General features: G+C 48.3%; 4 protein-coding genes across 4 annotated transcripts; 3 read left to right on the top strand and 1 right to left on the bottom strand.

Moving 5' to 3' along the window:
• Window positions 1-263: 263 nt before the first annotated feature.
• On the top strand, window positions 264-2307 carry DFJ58DRAFT_681936 (WD40-repeat-containing domain protein). Its single transcript, XM_041383229.1, has 9 exons — window positions 264-532; window positions 584-694; window positions 748-821; window positions 891-984; window positions 1034-1187; window positions 1239-1362; window positions 1417-1629; window positions 1682-1789; window positions 1842-2307. The coding sequence occupies exons 1-9, from the start codon at window positions 332-334 to the stop codon at window positions 2290-2292; spliced, it is 1530 nt and encodes a 509-aa protein (XP_041245867.1). The 5' UTR covers window positions 264-331; the 3' UTR covers window positions 2293-2307.
• DFJ58DRAFT_778619 (apses-domain-containing protein) lies at window positions 2308-5397 on the bottom strand. The gene is made up of 7 exons (XM_041389645.1): window positions 5209-5397; window positions 4962-5149; window positions 3423-4902; window positions 3274-3367; window positions 2669-3222; window positions 2523-2603; window positions 2308-2460 (listed from the first exon to the last, which is right to left on the bottom strand). The coding sequence occupies exons 1-7, from the start codon at window positions 5281-5283 to the stop codon at window positions 2440-2442; spliced, it is 2493 nt and encodes an 830-aa protein (XP_041245868.1). The 5' UTR covers window positions 5284-5397; the 3' UTR covers window positions 2308-2439.
• Window positions 5398-9608, top strand: DFJ58DRAFT_778640 (uncharacterized protein). The gene is made up of 28 exons (XM_041389646.1): window positions 5398-5534; window positions 5589-5597; window positions 5653-5662; window positions 5709-5731; window positions 5785-6209; window positions 6262-6310; window positions 6361-6425; window positions 6471-6512; window positions 6562-6707; window positions 6757-6776; window positions 6829-6850; window positions 6901-6954; window positions 7010-7073; window positions 7125-7250; window positions 7305-7325; window positions 7380-7391; window positions 7440-7504; window positions 7558-7632; window positions 7683-7693; window positions 7745-7792; window positions 7847-7881; window positions 7934-8039; window positions 8090-8109; window positions 8159-8202; window positions 8254-8352; window positions 8407-8450; window positions 8504-9256; window positions 9307-9608. Exons 1-27 carry the CDS (start codon window positions 5451-5453, stop codon window positions 9242-9244), a joined length of 2460 nt encoding a protein of 819 aa, XP_041245869.1. The 5' UTR covers window positions 5398-5450; the 3' UTR covers window positions 9245-9256; window positions 9307-9608.
• A 172-nt stretch (window positions 9609-9780) lies between these two features.
• DFJ58DRAFT_778645 (glycosyltransferase family 39 protein) lies at window positions 9781-12725 on the top strand. The gene is made up of 10 exons (XM_041389647.1): window positions 9781-9960; window positions 10014-10138; window positions 10193-10497; window positions 10549-10657; window positions 10713-10875; window positions 10928-11111; window positions 11165-11734; window positions 11787-12110; window positions 12160-12490; window positions 12544-12725. Exons 1-10 carry the CDS (start codon window positions 9850-9852, stop codon window positions 12629-12631), a joined length of 2310 nt encoding a protein of 769 aa, XP_041245870.1. The 5' UTR covers window positions 9781-9849; the 3' UTR covers window positions 12632-12725.
• The last annotated feature ends 179 nt before the right edge of the window (window positions 12726-12904 follow it).

Below are 12904 nucleotides of genomic sequence, written 5' to 3' on the forward strand. Positions count from 1 at the left end.
CAATTCAAGGTACTAGCAGCTCTTGGTAGCTAGTGGCCCAAGCATCGTTAAACTCTGAAACACGAAAAAAGTACTTGTCGTTGTGCGATTCCGACAGGTGTGTTGGCTGTGAAAACATGTTTCTATGGAACCATTGCTACGTACTGTGAAAAATTACACGTGGTTGTCTGCGCGCGAGAGTGATGAGATGCGGGGCGCGCGACAGTAGGATAGCTAACCCCAAGTGGCAGTTGTTGTTTGGATCCAAAGCTCTTGCCAAACAACGCTTCTTAACAGACTCGACCAAACTTATTCTTTGCCAGAACCACGTGTCAGGCCCTTCCGTCCCATTATGTCGGAGCTGACATACGATTCGTTGATGGATGATGGAAACTATCTTGGCTCCGAGCGGGCCCGGATGGAGAACAAGGTCATCCTCGATGAACTCGAGCGAAAGAAGAAGGCGCGCAACTTAGCTGTACCAACGGACGACAATAAGGTCAAAGCGAGACTGCGAGAAATCGGAGAGCCTATCACACTTTTCGGTGAACGAGTGAGTCTTTACAACAGTGCAAATTCATTGTGTGAGATTAACTGTAATTAGGCAGCAGATCGACGAGACCGACTAATATATGTCCTTTCACAAATAAATGCCGCAAGAGGTGATGACCACACAATGGAAGAGGCATCCTCTGAAGAAAGCGAAGAAGAAGGGGTATGTAGTTCCCGGCTTCTACTTGATGGAGCGATTGCTGACCCAGTTTACAGGAGGAGTTTTACACTGAAGGCTCCCTAGAGCTTCTCCAAGCTCGAAGGAATCTTGCAGAATTTTCTCTGCCTAGGTTGGATTTTACCTACCGATAGGTGATTTCAGCAAGGTGCTTACAACATCCCTTTCCTGTCCTTTGCAGAGCTCAAAAGCGCGTCGCCCAGCAGCGAATAGACAGCAAAATACCATTGGGGCGCATAATTGACATACGGAAGAAGGTTTTTGCAGGGGTCAAGGTAAATGATGCGGAACTATAAAACTATCGTTGTTCACTAGCACCCGCAGCGTTTTAGCAATATTGGTTCACAAATTGGCGACGAGCGCCCAATATCGCAAGTGCGTTTTGCACCCAATAATAAGATTTTAGCCACTGGTAGCTGGTCCGGGACCGTTAAATTGTGGAACGTGCCTGCATGCACAACTATACGCACACTCAGAGGTCAGTGTCCAATGCTATGATATCGCATTCTTGTGCTGATAACAACCTCAGGTCACGGTGATCGTGTTGGTGGTGTTGCGTGGCATCCGCAAGCAACATTAACACAAGAAGAGGGATTAGTGAATTTGGTGTCGGGTGCAGGAGATATGTGTGTCAATCTATGGTCTCTGAATAGGTGAATCCTCTCGTCGAGCTTTTCTTCGCACTGGAACCTCATATTCTTCAACAGCGATGCTCCGCTCTCTGTGATGAAGGGACATGCAGATCGCATCTGTCGTGTAGCATTTCACCCTTCTGGTAATTTTGTCGCTTCCGCTAGCTTCGATACCACTTGGCGATTATGGGATGTGAACTCCTCGAAAGAATTGCTCCTCCAAGAAGGCCACTCAAAGGAAGTGTATGCTGTTGAGTTCCAGGGCGATGGTGCACTGATCGCCTCAGGGTGAGTCCATGCATCTACATCACAATTTACCTTGGATAACAGGGTTCTTTAGGGGTCTAGATGCTGTTGGACGAGTGTGGGATCTGCGGACAGGACGCACAGCAATGGTACTCGACGGTCACGTTCAAGGCATCTTCGGAATTGACTTCTCCCCAAACGGGTGGGTTGTCTCCGACAGTTTTCTGCCCATCTTGATGACCATTTTTGACTAGATATCAAATCGCCACCGGCGCTGGCGATGACACAATACGGATATGGGACATGCGCTCTCTGAAAGCACTGTACACCATCCCTGCACATGTCTCCAATGTGTCCGACGTCCGTTTCTTCTGTGCTGATGCACTTCCATCATTCAAGACCAAGGCTGAATCCGCAGATGTTCTTATGAACGGGATTACTGAAGATACAGATGCAGACAAGAGTCATGACGCTGAGGACGACATCCAGGAGTGGAAATACCGCTCAGGGCTGTATCTAGCCAGTTCTGGATACGATGGCTACGTGAAGTTGTGGAGCGCTGACGATTGGCAGCTACTTCGCACGCTAACGACAGATTCGGGCAAGGTCATGTCTGTGGACTTAACAAGCGATGGAGAGCTGCTCGCGTCCAGTACTTACAATCGCAATTTCCAATTATTCGCTCCAGAGGATGTCCCAGTGTAATAATGCTTTGCTCGTAATAATAACTGTTGCTGGAGAGATACAAATGCAAGCTAACCCAACTCTGGCAGTGCGTATTATACGGATGCGATGAGCAGTACAGTGTTCGGTTGAAACACGGATCTTCTCGATCCGGGGCAATAAATGAAATTATATAAGTCCATCCCTGACCTGCATTTCGATTGAAATGTAAGCTAACCTGAATCGGGGTAAGCGGAACAAACTAAGCTCACCTTCTGCATGAATCCAGCCACGCGAACTATGTCCACAACCTGTGCCTCGCTCTCGACTGCCACCACAAGATTTTCCAGCATCTAGACAAGAACATTTCACCGGTAAATAAACATCGTACACTTCCCACCGTGATTAAGCCACTCACATCCTCCACTTTATCGATAGGGATACCTGTGCACAGTGCAACCACCTTCTTACATTGATATTCTTTGTCAGCGCTCGCGCCCTGGAGCGATCTTAGTCTTAATTGCATGAGACCCTCCATTCTCATGTGCCAGTGTTTCAGCCGCCGTAATCGTATCAAGGTTGAGACGGAATCGCCGGCAGGTGATGGGGGCTCTGGTTCCACGCTGAACGAAATGTCCATAGATCCTGGCATCCCCGTCATCGTCGAACTTGGTCCACGCCATTGGAAGGCAGGTCCGGCCGTCTCGCGCCCATCCCGGCCCACTAGATCTGTACGACCTGTCCAGTCGAAGTGATCTTCATCTAGGATAGCTTTCTCGAGATTCCGTATCCGTTGATGGACCTTATCAAGCTCTCCACATCGGCTTTGGCACAGCTGTATTTGCTTGCGCTGTTCGGAAAGCTCGCGCGTGGCTGCCCGAAGGTGAGCTTGCGTCACATCAAGTGAGTCTTGTTTTGCTTTGATTTCAGTGGAGAATTCGGTACTGAGCTCCTGGATCATCGACGTCATATCTGGGGCAAGAAATCAGAGTGCCATTGGAGCATGAAACACGTCAGTCATACCTGCAATTATGTCCTGGCTCTTCTGGATAGGTGCTGAAGGTCCAGAACGTAATGATGCAAGGATGTCATCGGCTCGTGCAGTACCATTAAGCTCCTGGAAGGACCGAATTCAGCATCAACGTCACATACACTGAATTGATGCAATATACCTCGACCTCAACGCCAAAGTCACCAGGCCGCAGACCCACTTTATTAGGCAATACTCGATTAGCCCCAACGTCAATGAGTGTTCTCACCAAAGCCCTGTTGCCTACACGCGCAGCGATGTTGAGAACCGTGTCTCCGTACTCATCCTGCAAGTCTACGAGGGACTTAAAATCACCACCCTGGTTCTGTGCTATCCACAAGAAGATCTGATCGAGATAATATCGAGCACAGACCGCACGTCCTTGTATACCCGCCAAGTACATGATGTGATGCAACACAGATTTTCTGGACGTGTCAAGCGTGCGGATAGAGGTGTGCAGAGAAGTGATAAGGAGATTGAAGCATTGTTGATCAAAGTTGTGCGTGTCAATAGATGCACGCATGAGCGGTGTTTCGCCAACAAAGTTGCCGCGGTGAATGTCCGCGCCAGCTGATATGAGTTGAGAAACAGTCTGTTGCCTGCCCATGCTTGCAGCAAGGTGCAGAGCAGTGTGACCCTTGTCGTCTAGAATGGTGTCTATATCAATTGGAGAAGACATGTCTGGTGTTAATTCACGTAGGAGGTCGAGTACGGGTGCGGGGTCATCTTGTCGACAAATAGCAGCAATGAGCCTAACGCGACGGGCGTCTCGAAGAGCAGAGGGATCGCGAAGAGTATGAGGTTTGGTGGAGAACCGAAGACCAGTACCATCAACATCAGCACCATCGATCACCTTCCCACTTGCAAAGGTCGATATACTCGGTGGACGCGAGACGGCATTGTTTGGATGTGGCGAACCGACGTTGACGCGTGAAAGTGGACGAGTCGGAGGGAGAGCTGCCATTGACTGTGACATGATCGATCCGCTAGACAACGTTCTGCGAGATGCTTGAGATGCATCTGGTTGTGGGGTGGGCTCTTTACGAGCGCGTTTCGTAGGGGATGGTCCATCTTCATCGTTGGCTTGAGTTACAACAGAAGGCGGACGGGATCGGTCAGATATTTGTATATCCGGTGCTTCCAACAATGGATGTGAAGATCTTTGGGTAGGAACAGGTAGTTGGGTAGTTGGGACTACCTCAGAATCAGACCGGGCTCGTTTCAAGGACTGGATTGGAGGTGGTGTTGGGGACACTCCTCCAGAGGATGGTGCCTGCGCGTAGCCACTCTGGTACGGTGTCGAAGAGTATGTCGATTGTCTAGTTGGAGCAAGGGAAGATGTAGACGGAGTAAATAAGCCTTGGGCGCGCCCCTGGTTCAAGAGGCGAAGGGCAGAACCTGGCATGATGGGAGGTGGAGCTAGACCCGATTGTGAGTAGCCTCCAGAAGTACCAAGATTTGGGAAGGATGAGGCAGCAGAGAGAGGTCGCGGAGACGCGGTTGACGGTACCGTTGGGAGCGACCCAAGGGTGTTTGTGCTAGGTGTGAAATCGAACAAAGGAGCTAGTAGAGGAGCAACACCATACTGCGCAGCGATGTCGCGGCCTCGCTCCAGTGGAATCCTGACAACACGACATATTCAGTCCATACGGCCGAATTAAAATCTAATGATTGCGCGAACCATGTTCCTTGATATTTCCCGTAGCCACCCTGGACGATTTCATGCTTACCTGGCAGAATTTCCTTCTCAAGGATCTTAGTACGCCTACCCTTCTCGATACCTGCTACCTTGAGAATCTGAGTAGCATTGACAAACGAATCACCGCGTCTGCGCATCACAGCAATGCCCCGGACCATACACTCATAAACCTATAGCGTGACGCGACCGTGTCAGCCACCATTAGTACCAGAAAATGGTGTCAACTAACCTGAACCGACGAATAGACAGCATTATATATTTTTACCTGGGGCGACTGCCCTACGTTTCGTTGTACGGCCTGCATGCAGAGTCAGGCTCTATTGGTCGCGGTCAAAATACCTAGCCTCGGTGGGAGTCGCGTTCGCGCGGTGAGACGCGTGCTGTCAAGTGCGTGTCGGAGCTCAAAATGTGGCAGATACGCCTAATGACCTTCAATTAGCATCCTCCCTCATGTCAAGCTAACATCAGACTATGGCCGAAGCTCAGCCGGAAACGCAGCCATTGCTGGCTCATGAAGATGTCGACGTTTGGCCTATTATCCATATGATCCGTGGGGTATGCATTAATGCATCATCTCTACAGAGGAGTCTACTAACATCTGCATCATAGGACGTCATAGTATGCTTCTTTATACCTCCCAGCGAACTCTTGACTAATACCTATACGACAATAGCACTACATAGGCAAGTCAATTTCAGTGCTGCGGCGTTGTACTGATAATGTGTGCAGATACACCCCTGATGCTCGAGGCGGTCGGTGTCCACTTTTCTTCTGCTATAGACTAGGTTCTGACTTGGACGGGTAGTTAACTGGACCTGATTTGACCTACACTCTCGTCCGTCCCTTAGAGGAAAAATATAATGCTATCCAGCGGGCTGGAAACAAATCTGTCGTGTTTTGTTTCCTTCTCAACCGTGTCTATTTCATACGTGACCAGAAAAACTTGACCACGGGACCGCTGTCCAGCTCGCGCGCCATGCTATGCGAGATACTCGCTATTCGTTGCCTAAGAGATAACGGAAGCAGTATGCTGAACATGGCACTTGTCCTGACAACTAAATGGCAAGTCTGGTCAGGTGCTGACCCTCATATAGTCGAAACGGCAAGGGAGGAACGCGATGACGATCTCGAGGAACGCGTTGGAAACGCAATCGAGATGGCCATCATAAGCAAGGCAAGGCGCTTCATCAAAAGCTCCCCATGCCAAAAAGTTATTGATGGCATCTGGATGTATGTCGATCCTTTTAAGCGTTGTCTTACGTGCTGACATGTTCCTGCTTAGCGGTAAATGTGTATACCAGGCAAAAAGTAGTCATTCAATACTGTCCGATGTAAGCCATCGTACTTTGACATGCTTCACCAGCCCTGAATTGCGATGCAGACGTACAAACACAAGCCCATTCATTTCTACGATCCACACAAGGCACCTTTGTTGGACCATTATCGGTATGCAATACCTCTTTGTCATGAATTGAAATTCATCTGTTACAGACTCAAAGTCCCTGCTATCCGCTCTGTTTTGGACTACTTTAAGTAAGGCAGGATAAGTGTGTTTTTCCTCGCTAACTGGAGCCCCTACTAGCTTCCTCATCTTATTCATCCTTTTTGTGGTCGCTATTGAATTAAACGAACCCTTGAGGATCAATATCCCTGAAACATTGTTTATGTTATACGGCCTTGGTTTTGCGCTGGAAAAGCTCGCAACCATACAGGAACATGGAATCACAGGTAGATTTTGGGATCACGGGCTCGAGCAGATTCACTCATGCGACTGCAGTTTATTTTAAGGGCACTTGGGTAAGCAAAATCACCACCTGGCGAGATCTAATGTGGTTGACAGCTTGCAAAGAATGGCTTCGATCTAGCATTTGGTAGACTGACTAATGAGATGCCATTATGACTTGCTCACAGTCCTCTTTAGTGACGACATACTGCGTCTACGCTTTCTTTAGACTGTATGGCGTGTATGGGCACGGTGGGTCAATATGCTGTCACCTATACTCATCCTAGATAACAGATTGTATCTGCAGAGCATTGGGCCCAGGACCTTGGAATTGACTTTCTGGCTGTCATTGCATGCTTGATGTTTCCAAGGTGCTACTTAATACCATTAACTGGCCTAAGAAGCTGACACATGTTGTTTAGACTCGCCTTCGTAACATTCAAGAATAATTTGATGGTTTTATCGCTCCGTGCGATGATGATGCAGTTTGTTGCGCTTATGCTGATTGCCGCATTCTGCTTTTGTGGGTTCTTATATGCTCTCTGGACGTGAGTGCAGCGGTCTTTATAACGTCATTCTTCTGTTTATTTTGGCTTCTCCAGGTTGAGCCGGAATCACGCTCGGTCTGTATCATTACATGTGAGATGAGGCTAAGTATATTGACTGTTTCTCGTCAGGTATTCAGCAGGGTAAGTATGCAGCTGTCGAATACCACAATAGTCAGTAATCTTCTGCAGGACAATTGCGTGGTGGATGCTTGACTTGTGGTTCGGTCTCGATGCTAGTGGCTTTGACAAAGCTTGTAAGCTCTCGCTTTTCTGGTGCTGATCTACGATAACGAATTTTTGTCGTCAGTTGAATTTGACTTTGTGTTCGGACCTATCCTTATGATCACTTATGCGTGTCTGAGCAATACACTATTGCTGACTGGTGAGCTGTATCTGTCACTCGTGTACACTATTGTTAAATATATTCTCTAGTCCTCGTTTCTGTAAGTTTACCAAGAAGTTTGAGTCGTTGAGACACCAAAACATTCACATAGATTCTCTCAAATACCTTCGCAAGGATCAACGAGGATGCCGCAGCGGAGGTAAGATTCTCAAGCATGGCCATATACAAGTTATTGATTCCATTTTCGACACAGGCGATGTTCAGAAGAGCCGTGTCGACGATTGAGGGGCAAGTAGTATTTGAAGTTTTGCTTGCGTGCCTCTTGACATCTCGCATCTAGTGTCAAAGCCGACTCATTATTTTCATACCAGCCTCCAGTAAACGTACTGGCTCTTTGCATTCTGCTGCCTTCAAGCTATGTACTGTCACCGAGGTGGTTCCACAAGGTGAGTCCCGGAGCCCATGTGTTGGAATTATCAATTTGAATGGGATATAGGTCAACGTATTCATGATTAGGTTTGTGATCATCTACCGTTCTACACCTTTCACTGAATGCTTGTATCAGAGCTACGAATCTTCCCATCTTGCTCATCATTGCTTTGTATGAACGTGAGTGATTAGAGCCGCTGTTATCCATTCTCTTATTGATCGTCTATCAAGGCCAATCCAAGAAGGCTGGCTCGAATGGGTTCTATGAAACTATTACTTCTGTGGCGGAGAAGGTTTTAGATACGTTGCCACGCCCCTTGAAGCGGATGTGTAAGTCTCGTTAATTTTTATTACAATTCTTTTCAAACATGAACGTCATTGCAGCGTTCTTCGAGGGACTGGTGGGCTCAGGGAGCACTATTGACGTTGTGCGAGAGCTTTCTTCGGCCACGTGGGGATTATCTGATGTTTTTTTTGTCAGATCTTTGAAGTAGAAGAAGAAATGGACAATAGCGCATTGGATACCAGGCATTACGGTGAACTTCCTCCAGCAGGCGCCATGGCTCAACGGCGTCCATCTCGAAAGTCAGACCACCAGACTCCACTTCGTCCCACTCGCTCTCTTAAGGAGCCGCAATCCCAACTACAACCTCATCCTCGATCACAACCCGAATTGACACCGACAAACGCCCGGTCGCCGTTACTACAACAGCTCGGACCTCTGTCACACCAGGCGTCCCAGTCATCTGGTGCCTCTGCTCTCCGTCGACGTGTCAACTCACAAATAAGTCGCGCCGATATAACTCAAAGCATCAGTCCACTCGTACAGGTCTTCCAACCTTTAATAGCGGACGATGTCGATGATGACCCAAAGGAGGGAACTCCGCACTCCGCTCCAGCACCCCTCGTCAGCTATGGCCCGGCTAGTCGCAGGCTGGCGTCAATGCAATCTATGATGCGTCCCGATCCGATACCTATCGTTCAGCGCAGACCTCCTTTGCCCGTGATTAATACGCGTCCCGAAATTTTCGATGGTCCAGGATCGCTCTCCGCCAGCCCGCAGCAGAGCACCCAACCGGAAACTGCTGAAGAGGCGGAGGAAAGCAGCTTTGAGGACAGAAGTATGGTTCGATGGCTCGAGCGTATGAAGCGGATGGAGGAGAGGCAAAAACGCATAGAGGATTTACTTTTGGAGCTGGTTGGACGCGCCCAGCGAGCATAGATGGTCAAACTTGTAAGCGAAACTTGACCCACACCATCAAATGCAGTTGAGAAATTGTGCAGGTTATGTTGAATAGGAAACCGACTATTTACAATGAGATTAGTGATTCAAAAGTCACTGCTGAACCGATTGGTATAGCGCAAGCGGCGACATTGCATGAGATACCAATGCCATCCTCAACGGAGTTGTGTTAGCTCCAAAGGTAAAAATGGTGACAGCCAAGTCATCATCGGGCAAAGCAATAGTAATTTTATACCTGGACGCATTCTAAACACCGACTAATCCATGGAAGGTGCAGGTTGTTGCGTGCTGCTGATTGATATGAACTAAGCTGAACGCTGAAAAGAGAGAACAATTAAGAGCATGGCATGCCAGTATTAGTGCCGCACAGCATGACGGGGTATTAAGTAGTAGAGCAGGATGGATTGCAAATACACAGCACTGAGCAGGGTAGATTCAATTGACACCGAGCCGCCGGAAATGTGTGCTTATATGCTAATGCCTCACTAAATTGTACACGTGACAACTGTGGGTAACTCAGACTCTCTTCAAGTTGATCATCGTTGTCAAAGACCTCCGTGTCAACGTTTCAACCTTCCACCGCGATGGCGAGTCCTTCAAGACCACGTCAGAGAATAAAGGTCGCCTCTTCTTCAACCACGGGCAGCTATGACCAGGATGAAGACGACCACGTACACGCTATATACCAAAATCCTGTATGTTGCTCGCTGTTTCAGTCTTCAATGACCAATACTTTCCCGTTATACAGAACTCCCGCAGTGCAATCGAACGGGTTTTAGATACTCCACAAGCAAGTGCTGCGATGGTGGGTGTACTGACGGCGATAGCATTTGCGCTTCGTTTCTACAAAATAAATCAACCAGATCAAGTGGTGTAAGCGCCAACTTATAATTCCTGGTTCTGGTCCCTAGCCTGACACGCACATAGCTTTGATGAGGTACACTTTGGGAAGTTTGCCTCCTTTTATATCACTCGCGAGTACTATTTCGACGTGCACCCCCCTTTCGCGAAACTATTGTTCGGACTCGCTGGCTGGTTCGTCGGTTTTGACGGTCATTTTACATTCGAGAACATCGGGGATAACTACACCGATAATCATGTACCATATGTCGGCATGCGTGCTTTACCCGCGATTCTTGGAAGTCTTACGGTCCCCGTCGTGTACGCAATAATGAAAGAAACTGGCTACTCTACTATCATCGCTGCCTTTTCCGCCTGTATCATTCTCTTTGGTAAGCACAAGCTCAGTGAACCTACTATTTGTGTCTAACACTCCCCCACAGACAACGCTCACATTGCACAGTCACGGTTAATTCTGTTGGACGCGACATTGATCTTCTTCATGTCACTCACAATTTATTCATATATCCGATTCCGCAAACTCCGCTACTGGTGTGCTATGACTGTTTTTTTAAGATATCGTGATTTGACACGTTCTCCATCCTAGGGAATTCACCGTTGAATGGTGGAGCTGGTTGATCGCTACTGGCTTCTTCATGGCCTGCACTTGGGGCGCGAAAGTAAACGGCATCCTGACTGTAGCCACTATTGGCATCGCTGTTTTAGTTGACCTGTGGGATATCTTGGACCATAAGAAAGGCTTTACAATGGTAGGCTCCATCTCCCCAACGTCCTGCGCATGTCGCTTACCGTTATCTCAAGGAACATTTCTGGAAGCACTTCATGGCAAGAGCAGTAGGCCTGATCGTCGTCCCCTTCATAATCTATCTATCATTCTTCTACGTGCATTTCGCCGTTCTTACGCGTTCTGGAACTGGTGACTCTTTCATGAGCCCCGCTTTCCAGGAGACTCTCATTGGCAATGAACTGTTGATGAACAGCCAAGGTATGGAGCAAGTTGCATCGAGTCTTCCTTTCAACTAAACCTCGATTTTGCAGAGCTTCGTTACTACGACGTTGTCACTATGAAACACAAGGACACAAAAGTTTACTTGCACTCGCATCCCGACCGCTACCCTTTGCAGTACGACGATGGTCGCATCAGTAGTCAAGGACAGCAGGTCACCGGCTATGGACATGATGATGTGAACAATCACTGGCAGATCATCCCCACAAAAGCCCTTCCTGAGGCTGGCCGCGGTCGCGTTGTCCGCCACGAAGATGTCATTCAACTTTTGCACGTCAACACACAAACACTCTTACTCACCCATGATGTCGCTTCCCCGCTTTTGCCAACAAACCAAGAATTCACTACATGGCCCAAGGATGATCACTCACGACACAATGATACCCTGTTCTACTTGAACATTATTGACGCCGACTCTGAGGATCCATGGAAGAGCAAATCGAGCCACTTCAGACTTGTCCATGGTCCCACTAGGGTGTCCATGTGGACCCATTCTAAACAGTTGCCGGAATGGGCTTTCAAGCAACAGGAGATCAATGGTAACAAGAATCCCACGGAGAAGAGCGCTACTTGGTTTGTCGACCAAGTGATCTCGAATGAAAGTTAGTAGATTTTTTCATCAGGTAGATTTAGTCATAATGACCCTTCATTCAGGTTCTGAAGATCTCTCTGGCGAACAAGTCCTGAAGGAACCTAAGAAAATCAGCTTCTTCAGGAAGTTTGCTGAGCTGCAGTTGTTGATGCTCCAGCATAATGCGGGTCTCACTTCATCACACCCCTATGCTAGCGGTCCGATCAACTGGCCTTTCCTCATCAGCGGGATCAGTTTTTGGACAGACAACGACGCTCAAAAACAGATCTATCTTATTGGTAACATCGTTGGCTGGTGGACGTGCGTCATCGCACTGTCCATCTACGTTGGTATCATGGGTGCTGACCTACTTGCCCGTCGTCGTGGCATTGATCCCATTCCTGACGGTCGGTAGACACTTACTTTGAGCGAATAAGAAATTGACTTTTACTTTAGCTGCCCGTGGCCGCCTATGGAACTCTGCTGGATTCTTCCTTCTGATCTGGGCCGTCCACTACCTTCCCTTTTTCCTTATGAATCGACAGCTCTTCATCCACCACTACCTCCCATCGCATCTTGCGTCTGCACTCCTTGCTGGCTCCGTTCTTAGCTTCGTCCTTTCGGATACGGTCAATTACCCGATTAGTATTGTAGGACGGTGGACGAAAATGCGCAAATCAGAGTACGCTGATCTTGGTATGAAAGGGCCTGTGGTGGTGGGCGTATTCACATTCATCCTGTTCTTGATGTTCCTATACATGACGCCATTGACATATGGCACGCCTGGGTAAGTGGTGATTTTGAGTTCTCGCAACCGAGCGTCACTAATGCGTCATTCAGGCTTGATGGAGAGACGATCAACGGGAAGCGCTTGTTGTCATCGTGGACATTGCACTTCGCAGCAAAGGAGATTGCTGAAGTATCGTGAGATAGAACTAGGGATAATTGAATGGCGCGACATGCACGACGAGATTTTGTACATAGTAGATGATAATCTATTTGGCTTGCTAGTCTATGGCTTACATGTTGGGCCTTTGCGATATCAATCCTGCGATATTTGCGGGCTCTGGCCCGAGCTGCAGTGACGAAAGGAGATAAGACGGTTGATAGCTTTTGTCCTCTGACTGCTCATGGACGAGGCCTGTGCTGGCGAGCTGCCAGTTATATGTAGCGTGACGCGCGTGGATCGTAGTTAGCTTCC

This window comes from Suillus subalutaceus (assembly GCF_016647625.1).
Source record: "Suillus subalutaceus strain FC151 chromosome Unknown DFJ58scaffold_31, whole genome shotgun sequence".
NCBI classification, from domain to species: domain Eukaryota; kingdom Fungi; phylum Basidiomycota; class Agaricomycetes; order Boletales; family Suillaceae; genus Suillus; species Suillus subalutaceus.